The sequence below is a fragment of the Scatophagus argus genome, chromosome 17, assembly GCF_020382885.2.
Source record: "Scatophagus argus isolate fScaArg1 chromosome 17, fScaArg1.pri, whole genome shotgun sequence".
Taxonomy (NCBI): Eukaryota; Metazoa; Chordata; class Actinopteri; family Scatophagidae; genus Scatophagus; species Scatophagus argus.
This window is the reverse complement of record NC_058509.1, coordinates 7,801,050-7,811,306: the sequence shown is the minus strand read 5'-3', so window position 1 is coordinate 7,811,306 and position 10,257 is coordinate 7,801,050. Positions and strand designations below refer to the sequence as shown.

The 10,257-nt window shown below is 39.3% G+C and overlaps 2 protein-coding genes across 3 annotated transcripts; both read right to left on the bottom strand.

Moving 5' to 3' along the window:
• Window positions 1-230: 230 nt before the first annotated feature.
• LOC124074838 (oocyte zinc finger protein XlCOF6-like) lies at window positions 231-3,251 on the bottom strand. 2 transcript variants are annotated; one of them, XM_046418143.1, is made up of 6 exons: window positions 3,157-3,251; window positions 2,778-2,828; window positions 2,523-2,658; window positions 2,251-2,366; window positions 1,721-1,864; window positions 231-1,623 (listed from the first exon to the last, which is right to left on the bottom strand). In XM_046418143.1, exons 3-6 carry the CDS (start codon window positions 2,620-2,622, stop codon window positions 937-939), a joined length of 1,047 nt encoding a protein of 348 aa, XP_046274099.1. In that variant the 5' UTR covers window positions 2,623-2,658; window positions 2,778-2,828; window positions 3,157-3,251; the 3' UTR covers window positions 231-936. The 2 variants fall into 2 exon arrangements, with proteins under 2 accessions (XP_046274099.1, XP_046274100.1); XM_046418144.1 differs by lacking the exon at window positions 3,157-3,251 and adding an exon at window positions 2,905-3,132.
• A 342-nt stretch (window positions 3,252-3,593) lies between these two features.
• ndufv1 (NADH:ubiquinone oxidoreductase core subunit V1) lies at window positions 3,594-8,945 on the bottom strand. Its single transcript, XM_046418142.1, has 11 exons — window positions 8,810-8,945; window positions 7,553-7,674; window positions 7,386-7,468; window positions 6,993-7,163; window positions 6,374-6,557; window positions 5,676-5,865; window positions 5,351-5,563; window positions 4,783-4,949; window positions 4,613-4,694; window positions 4,349-4,494; window positions 3,594-3,831 (listed from the first exon to the last, which is right to left on the bottom strand). The coding sequence occupies exons 2-11, from the start codon at window positions 7,655-7,657 to the stop codon at window positions 3,760-3,762; spliced, it is 1,413 nt and encodes a 470-aa protein (XP_046274098.1). The 5' UTR covers window positions 7,658-7,674; window positions 8,810-8,945; the 3' UTR covers window positions 3,594-3,759.
• Window positions 8,946-10,257: the final 1,312 nt, after the last annotated feature.

Below are 10,257 nucleotides of genomic sequence, written 5' to 3'. Positions count from 1 at the left end.
TATGCTTTGCGTGTAACTTTGTATGTAGCAAAGTAATAGACTGTAAGAGAAATGTAGAGAAGTAAAAGGTGCAATATTTCCTTAAGAAATGTAATGAAGTAGAAGCATAAAGTAGCATAAAATATCAGTAGGATCAATTGTAAATCTTATGCTAAATGTTTTGTCATATACATATATGTTAGTGGTCTACAAAGCTTGTTAGGTTTGTTAACCACAATTCAAAAATCCTGTTGAATGTAAAGTATTTTTATTCTTTAGAGAACAAAAACAATCTCTCATGGAATATTCCATGGCATCACTGACTGCACAGGTAATAGTAACCAACTATTACCTGTGATTTTTTTTTCCAATACATCACTTTAAATGTTGCCTCTGATTCACCCACTCATACACACACTCACACAAGGTGACCACCAAAGATAGCACAGAAATGTAAGTGCTGTTTAATTCAACAACTACTTACTTTGGAGTAAAAGAGTAATTTAAGTATTTCACCATAAAGTCCCATAGTACAGTAACCTATACCTTGGCACATTTAACAAAGTTTGGATTTTATTCTGTTTAGGACAATACATTCTTCATGTAATTGTCACCATTATGTGTCTTCCTGAAAATAAAATAGTACAGTTAAATATGAAACATTCCCACATGTGAGGGACTCTACAGTGAGTATGAATATAAAACATTTCATGTACAATAGAGGTAATACAAACAGCAAAAAGGCCCTTGTGACATGAGCTTGCAATAGACATAAGTCATAATTATTTACAGATCCTCCATAATTCAACTGTGTTGCATAACCGTGATTCTAAAGCTCTCACCCTAAAAGTTTCACATAAAAATCTACCTACACTAAGGAGAATGTTACAGAAATAATCTGACAGCTGTATAAATGAATGATGTAGGATGAAGTTGCAGTCTTTTTTCCCTCAAACATTATCTTTGTTCCGCTACCTCCTCTCCTTCAGTGTGGGTGTTCTGATGGGTCTTTAGCATGCTCTCCTGTTCAAAGCTGTTTCCACTGGTGGGGCAGGTGTATTCAGACCAGTGAGCCCTGGCCATGTGTGCTTTCAGCTGCTCAGACCGAGCATAACTCTCATCACACTCTGTGCATGTGTGAGCCTTGCGAGTGGGAGGCCCATGGATGTCCCTTTTGTGTGCCCGCAGGGCTGCAACAGACGGAAATAGGAGGTCACAGTTGGCTTCAGGACAAGGAATCTTGAGCTCAGTTTGCAGATCGTTGGAGGGGCATCCCTCTGTTATAGAATCACCACATCCTGTGCTTTCCTCTGTGTCCTCTTCTTGCTTGATCTTCTTGATATCAGCCACCTCTGTTTGGGCCGCATACTTGGGTTTACGGCCACGTCTTTTGCCCTGCGGTTTTACATCACAATTTAGATCACCAGCAAATTTCTCCTGGTGCTTCAGGAGCTCTTCTTCTGTCTGGAAGCCACAACCACATTTGCAGCATTGGTAAGTGTTAATGTCATCTGCCACTACTGGGCGCTGTGGGTGCACCGCAATGCGATGGTTGCGAAGTCGTGAGGGACTAGGAAACAACGCACCACAGTCCCTGCATGGACATCGTCGTTCAATGCACTCATGTCGTCTGTGTTTGTTCAGCTGTAAGACATTTAACATTCATTAAAGACAATAAACAATTATTTTATCATTTCCCAAGCACAAAAATAGGCTTACTTGTAGCCTGCTTTACCCTCACCTCGGTGAAGGTGAAGAAGTTTTTGCAGCAGTAAGCACAGCGGAAGGGTTTCTCCTCTCTGCTGTGGGTGGCCTGGTGCTGGCTGAGCTCATCAGAGGAGGAGAAGCACTTGTCACACTTGTAGCAAGTGAAGAGTGTATTAGTCTACAAAAGGATGAGTGGAACATTGGTTAAAAATGTGAAACGCACTGACTTACTGCTTTACTTACTGATTTTTTTTAGGAAGAAGGAGAAGTGTTTGCAATAATCTTACAAATGAAGTTAATATGTACAGAAAGACTACATTACACAGAACATTTGCATCCATACTAGACTGCGCTGATACATCAACCTGCCCATACTGGCTTATCACAGATACATCAGCAGTAGTACATCAGAGTTTTTCACCAATAACAAATTTCTCATATTTTATAAATCAAATTATAAATGGTCAAAATAATATACAGATTATTTAAAAATGAAAATATCTGTACTAGTAAACAGTTTTCATACATAGGAGCTGCTCAGTCTGTTCTTGAAAACTACTCTACCTGCTGCAGCTGCTGTTTGTACTGGTCCCGATGACTCTTCCTCATATGTCTCTCCTTGGCTTTGGCGTTACAGAAGGTGATGAAGCACTGAAAACACTGTAGACTCTCATGCTGATCTGCACATAGTAAAAAGTTGTTTAATGATTAATTACCACGCCATAGCAGTAACAGATACATATAACTGCATGGTAGCAACACCTGTCCGATTCGGCAGCTGTAATTAAATCCACAGCATCACATCATATGAATCACGCACATAAATGTTAGCTTACAGGACTGCAGAGGGACGTCCGCGGGCTCAGACTTGATCTCCGTTGAGGTGGATCTCATCTCACTTCCAACAATTACTTGCTCTATTTTCAACATTTCCATGCTGATGCTTTCAGGCACTAACCCAGCTTCATGGAGCTGTAAAACAGGTACACGCTGTAGTTGTATACGGACGCTGAAAATTAATCATACGTGTTAACAGGCTAAGCTAAATGGACTACAGGACATGACTGCAGTGACAGGCTGTGTTTAATTACCAGGAATCAGGATATTTCGGCTGAAGAAGCAGACACTGGAAACTGGACTCACTGAAAACAGAGGGCATTTCAATACTTATTTATTTGAGACAGACCATTGATGAAATATAACAAGAACACAGCTAACGTTAGGCCTGAGCTAGTTCACAGAGGGATGGAGGAAACGGACCCTGGTCGACATGCACAGCTGCATCCAAGAGCGAAAATATTGTTCTCATATATTTTCACAATGTTTTGAACTTTGTTTTTCACATTTGCTTTGAGCTTTCTTTCATTCTGAACCCGTGCATTTTAAAATTTGTGCATCTGTGCTATGAATCACTATCAATTTTGACCCTTCAGTCTTTGTAAACAATTCAAAAATGCATCCACTCCTTACCGTGCGAAACGTCCCTCGAAATGAAGCAGCTATGAATATTCTGCCGACGTCACGTGATATGAGAAAGTCTACAGTCCACGGCGTTATCGCGAGACTACCAACATGCAGCCTTTGTCTGGAACGCACCGCCGCATTGTTTGATCCACTTACAGGGCAAATAACTTCCACATAAATGTAAGCTTTAAAAGGTGAAACCATTCTTTTATTTGTTATCTGTGCGTATATGTATCTACATGGTCTAGCACTTTCGTGTTTAATCCTACATTATGCTACTGTGCGTTGTTGTATTCTAAAATTGCTCAATAAATAAGCCTATTAAACTTGAAAAAATATAAATTTTGAATTTTGAAAAATATGAACAATATTGTCATTGTCTACAAGAAAAAAATATTCAAAAAACGACAGATTAATACTACAAAGACAAAATAAAATTGCAGTTTAAGGTTCATGGAACTTTATTCAAACAAGGCAGATACATCAATGTAAAACTTGATGATGAGGTGATAAGACGACACATTATCGCTTTAAATAATTCATCAGTGACACAGCCACAGGGTTAAGGGCATGTGAGGCAGGAGAATGAGTTCAAGGTGAAGGAGCCATTTAAGCCCTGGCCTGCTGCTGGTATTCAGAAATTCGGCTTTCCATCACAGGCCTGAAGTGCCTGATCAATCCCTGTGAACACAGAAAAGAGGAAAACTGAACATTCATTTAGCCTTTTTTTTGTAGCACTACATGACTTTCACAATGTCAGATCTGTACAATGCAATGTAAATGCATAGCTGTGGTTCAGAAAGGGTGACAAAGATACAAATACTGAAAAGCTTGTGTGAATTCCTATGTGTTCTCAGAGAAACTCATTTTGCTCCCTCCATAGAAATAGATGGGCAATAAGACTGCATTAAGAGAGCTACTGCAGATAAAAGCAAAAGAGTGTGTGCTCTCATTAACCGTAGCTCAATACATTTCTCCCCAGTCTGTCCTGAACCTGATCAGATATCAAGCCGGCCTGCTTTCTTTCAGGTGTCTAAGAGGCAATCTTGACAAGCTCTAGGATGACGCCTTTGAACAATTCACACATAGGAGCAAGGGCAGATTTGCCTCTGGGCATTTTTGGCAAACCTCAAAAACTGTCAGCAAGTAAAAAATGTACTGTGAACTAATTATGCATCATGATAGTACATGTGTTTACCTGCACTGGCCATGCCGCACCATCTCCCAGAGCACAGATAGTGTGTCCCTCAATTTGCTTACTGATCTCCCAAATCATGTCGATCTCTGCTGACCGTGCATCCCCTTTCACAAAACGCCACATCATCTTATTCATCCAGTCCACTCCTACAGAAAGAGACAGAAGGGAAAAAATATTTTCTGTTTGTAACAGGTAGAGACCTGATGTACGTAGCGTTCAGACCAGTGCACTTGACGCATAATATGACACTGAAGTAGTTCTTACCTTCTCTGCAGGGTGTGCACTGGCCGCAACTCTCATGTTTGTAGAACTCAATCAGGCGGGCGATGGCTCTGATAACATCGGTCTGCAAAAACAGTTCATCAACCACTCTAACAGATGTTTCACGATTTCTTTGTGCATGATGATATATGCTGCAGAGTTGACAAACTTACAGATTTGTCCATGACAATAAGCGCGGCCGTGCCTAAGCCAGACTGAGCCTGGATGAGGCTGTCAAAGTCCATCAGCACTTCTTCACACACACTCTTAGGAATGAGGGGTGTTGAGGAGCCACCAGGGATTACAGCCAGCAGGTTATCCCAACCACCACGCACTCCACCTACCAGACAGATGTTCGTTCAATTAAGTAAAAAACTACATTCACTTAGGCTGTGCTTATGCTAAGCTGTCCTAATCTTTTCAGTCCATAACCCTCTTGGTGCACAAAAAAACATGTCGATAAACAAATGATGCATTTAGGTTTCCCCTCTCCAGCAGTTTCCCTTAATTACTTAAAGGAGGGTTTTTTCTATTCACAAGAAAAGAGTATTTTCTTCCCATCACAAGGATTTTCTTTCACAAAATCCCATAACAAAGGTCAAAAAACATAACAAAACATCTCAGTTTATCCCCCAGATCGAAACCCAAGGTGTTAAATCAAAAATGTGCCACTTTACGAGACCAATAGTCTCATTACAACAACGGATACATTTTGTGACACATTCTTAGCACAATATGTACCTGCGTGTCTCTCGATGAGGTCTTTCAAAGGGACAGACATCTCCTCCTCTACGGTGCAGGGGTGGTTAACATGGCCCGAGATGTTGAAGAGTTTTGTGCCAGAGTTTCTCTCTCTGCCAAAACCCAGGAACCACGAGCCTCCACGGCGACAGATGGTAGGTGCCACAGACACAGTCTCCACATTGGCAACAGTTGTTGGGCAACCAAATACACCTTTAAGATAGAAAACAGGACTGATAGTTCTTTCTTTGGCAAGAACAAGAAACATCCAGCAGTACTGTAATATATATAAAATATATATTTTCCACTTCAGTCTGGAACTCACCCACATCAGCAGGAAATGGGGGCTTCAAGCGGGGCTTCCCCTGCTTTCCCTCCAAGGACTCGATAAGAGCAGTCTCCTCTCCACAGATGTACGCTCCAGCACCACGCATCACAAACACATCAAAGTCATAACCTGAGCCACAGGCATTCTTCCCAATGAGACCAGCAGCGTAGGCCTCATTGATAGCCACCTAAGAACAGATATTAAATAACCTGATAATGAGACTCAACAATCTTTAATACATTTCCAATTATGTCTGTGTTCACAGAATGCAAAGCAAATTTTCGAATTGTGCTACCGGTACTGTTTTGACCACGTGATCATTTTGTGTTTATTCACCCAAAACTGCCAGAATACCTTAAGATTCATTAGCTGTAAATTTACGCATTTTACATTGATTGCATGATCTGCATGAAACATTTGCTTCATATTTGGTGTGAAGTCAAGGGAATTATTTTCACCAGATATTATCACTGAAGATACATGAATATGTTGGATTTAAAGGATTTTTCCAGTAAAAAAAAAAAAAAAAAAAAAAAAAAAGGTCCTTACTGAATAACGGCAACTCTCTGTGTACTTGAATATTCCTAATTTATTCATACTATTGAGGATCATTTTACCTGCACTCCAACAACTTAATCTACTCTAATTTACAACTGTTGCTCTGAATCTGTGGGTGGGTTTCTGTCCATTTTCACCTGTAGGTTGGATGACTCATTGTAGAACTCTCCTCTGATATAGATATAAGCAGCACGTGCCCCCATGGCCCTCCCAGCGACCAGGCAGCCCTCCACCAGCTTGTGTGGGTCATTCCTCATAATCTCCCTGTCCTTACAGGTGCCAGGTTCTCCCTCGTCGGCATTCACCACCAGATACTTTGGTCTAACACAAGAAATGAAAGTGCAATTAAATAGAAAATATTTATTTTTTCCATTCCCAGAGTAGCCGCTGTAGTTGATAAGTCCAAATAGTGTGAATTTTTCATCAGTCAAAAGTGACGTTGATTGATCTTTATTATCAACAGAAGACACTCAAAGGAATCCACCCCAATGGATGGTTAACCTGCAAAACTAATCCAGACAAAACCAGCTACAGTCAACCGAGATTTCACTCATTTTCAGTTTCAAGACTACAAGAGACCACATGAAGCTAATTCATTAAGAAACTAAGACCTTAACGGTTTACTATAAATGGCTAGCAGGGATGACTTTGTAAGATACTTGTGTATCTTACAATACTTGATACACAGAAACTGGTCAAATGCCATGAGAAAATCATCAATCTGGTGTACGTGCATAAGGCTGTGTCCTCACTGACCTGCCATCGCTGGGTTTATTCATGAAGCCCCACTTCATGCCTGTAGGAAAACCAGCTCCACCTCTCCCACGCAGGCCAGAAACTTTGATCTCATTGAGGATCCAGTCGACTCCCTTCAAAAGGATCTCCTTAGTTTTGTACCAGTCACCACGCTTTAAAGCACCCTTCAGCCTGAAGCACAAATATGCGCAGGTGAGAATTTTGTTCCGTTATTATATTTAGAAATGGCTAACACTTTTAATTCAACAACGATTCTTATAAAGCCAAAAATGTGCATCACTGGAGTTTAGTTTAGTGATTAGTAAATCATTTTGTAAAGTGTAGAGGATCAATCAAATTATTGTTGTGTTTCAGATTTTCAAGAGCACACTATAATAACATCAGGGGTGTTACCTCCAGTCATGACGGCCATAAAGGTTTGTGAAAATTCTGTCCTCATCTGCCAACGGTCCAAATGATGTTTTCTTAGGAGGACTCTGCAAAAAGAAGACAAACACATAAAATGTTCACCATGTTGTTGCCATTCAAATTTTAGTTCTAACAAAATGTAGGGCAGATACCTGTGCTGTGCTACTGAATCGGGTGATAGCAGTCACTCCACCTTGGCTGACAGCAGCTGGAACACGAGCCACCCCACCCACCACCGCTCGAGTCAGGGACAGCATCCTTGCATTAAGAGAGACTGCAACATGACAAGATAGTTGGGGTAGCTTTGGTTAATCAAGGATACTCACAGTGAGGGCTACAACACATAACTATTTTCATAATTAATTAGCTGTTTATTTTAAGTCTTTTTTGTCAAAACAATATTCCAAAACCCAAAATCATTCAGTTTAAAATCACATAATATAACAAAAAGCAGCAAATTGTGACATGTGTATTTGAATTGCAAACCAAAAATCATTTTTTTCTTAAAAAAATAACACAAAAACAATGTGATAAGTTACACTCAAACATGTCAACATCTCTCATCATATTTCCAAAACTTAACTGCTAATGGAAACTGTAAGTGCCAATCTGACGTTACAGTGGCCTCAACAATCAGAATAACAAGATAAATTCCATAACTGGACGGATCAGTATTTTACGTATTTTAATGCCCCTGTCAACTATCAACAACGGTGCACATTATGTTTAATCAAGGGGTCATGTCATAGTAATTTGTTGCAATGACAATCTTTTGTTCTAACTACCAAACATCCCCTTCCATCAACTCAGCAGAAGCAAAACAACCTGACACTAGCTCCGTTTCAACAGCAGTCGTATGTTTTCAAAAAAATAAACGTGAAAACACTAGATAAACCTTCATTTTAAGGTAGGGACCAACAGATGTTTGATTTTAATATATTTTGACATTGAAACAGCCCTGTCAGAGATCTTGTGTAACTTCTTATGTGATGTTGTTATGTCAGAGGTATTTGGGAGTTAGCGTTAGCTAACGAAGGTGAAGGCGAGAACCAGTAATGTTATTAATCCTAAAAATTCAGCTGTAACACTTACGGTCTACACGCTTATAAACAAATTGAATTATTATGGATAAAGCTCAACTTCTTTCTTAGCTTTACGGTGATATTTAGAGTGCACACTGACCTCCATGCTCAAACAGCTAGCTACTGTTGGCCTAGCTCTAAGTTAGCTAGCGTTTAACCTTGTAATGTCAGAATAAAAGCAGCTGATTCGCGACGTAGCACCCAAATTTCAAACTGACAACAAATGCATGAGTTGATTAATACATGCTGTAATACACCCTGCAATGTAAGCAGATAAGAAACAATGAATGGTTTGATGTACGTTAGCAAACAACCGGTCCCTCTTACCTTCTCTACGTTCCGAGCTAACGAAATGCAGACAGGAAGTAGTGGAGCACACGGACCGGATGCTGTCACCGCCAAGCACGACTGCAGCGCTGCCGAGCCTTACAGATGTTTAAAAGTTCTGGTTGCACAACGTGCCGACACAATGGACCGCGCTCTGAGAAAATAAAATCATAACAACAGCCAATGTGGGTATATTATATATGTGCAGAGGTACTTCTACAGTACATGCTGTCCCATTTTGTTCAGATATACAGTAAATCTGCGCAACATTTCAGAGGTCAAATACTGCGGCCCTACTCTTATTACTTCACAAAAATAAGACTTTAAATATACAAAACATATGATCTAATAAATGTATATGGTAAACTATGATGACATACAACACCATACTTATAATAACTCATGTCACCCTCAATCAGTTTCTACATTAAAATACAAAAATGTTAGAATAGAATAGAATAGTTATCTGAAAGGGACCATTCTACACTGTGATAACTAATATTTAGAAAAAAAATAAAAGATCTGAGTTAGGATTTTTTTTTGGCAGTGGTCTGTGTGTTTGTGTGTGTGTGCATGTGTGTGCACTTACAAATAACATCTTCAGAAAAAAACGCTTAGGCAAAAACACTTTTATATTAACTTTAAAGGATAGAAATATTTACATGACATCAGGACGAGGATAATTAATCAGAAAGTTTAAATAATGAAAAAGGAAAGGCTAAGTATTGTGGTTAAAACTGAACAAATTCACATGACAATTTAATGCTTTCTGTAAGTTATCGTAAAATAGAAGACATTTAATAACTGAGAGTTTTTTTCTCTGTATTGATATATTACTGCATTAATAAAAACAGTAATAATAACCCATATACATGATAGAAGATGGATAACAGACATATATGTTATTCCTCTTCCTATCAATATCAGTATTTTACTCTTAGTGCACATAAGCAACAGATATTGATTAGAATTTCAACCAATTTATGTTAAGCTTATACACATTTATCAAACCCTGTTTTGAGGCAGAAAACAAGCATTAAGTCTCATACCAAACCTTTTTCACAGCTGACAGTTTTGACATCAAAGCAGGAAAATCGTAGTATTCATTTTATTTCATTTTAGCTACTCTGATATGTGCTGTTCATGTTGGCTCACTAGCCCAATAGCTTGGAGCCACTGATGTTATTAGTAGGACTTGTACTTTTCGCTGTTTTCATAAGTCAAAATATCTGGCATGAAAATGGTCCTTAAAATTGGCTTTCACTTATCTGTCTGCAACATAATGAAAATTAAAACAGGTTAAATTAAGGTGGAATTAAGATGTAATTATGGTGCCAGTTCACCTCCAAGGCACTGCTGAGGTGTCCTTGAGCAAGGCACCTAACCCCTAACTGCTGACATCTTTCCACATCAGTTGCAAGTGCCCATTCTTTTCAGTATGTTTTTCA

Bases quoted from the DNA above. Each gene is read 5' to 3' on its own strand.
- LOC124074838 (XM_046418143.1), bottom strand. From the start codon at position 2,622: ATGGAAATGTTGAAAATAGAGCAAGTAATTGTTGGAAGTGAGATGAGA. The intron at 1,865-2,250 runs GTAGAGTAGTTT...ATCCTTTTGTAG, and splicing joins ACAAACAGCAGCTGCAGCAG to ACTAATACACTCTTCACTTG. The intron at 1,624-1,720 runs GTGAGGGTAAAG...AATGTCTTACAG, and splicing joins ACTTCTTCACCTTCACCGAG to CTGAACAAACACAGACGACA.
- ndufv1 (XM_046418142.1), bottom strand. From the start codon at position 7,657: ATGCTGTCCCTGACTCGAGCGGTGGTGGGTGGGGTGGCTCGTGTTCCA. The intron at 7,469-7,552 runs GTATCTGCCCTA...TTCTTTTTGCAG, and splicing joins GATTCAGTAGCACAGCACAG to AGTCCTCCTAAGAAAACATC. The intron at 4,495-4,612 runs GTAAGAACTACT...CTCTTTCTGTAG, and splicing joins GTGCACACCCTGCAGAGAAG to GAGTGGACTGGATGAATAAG.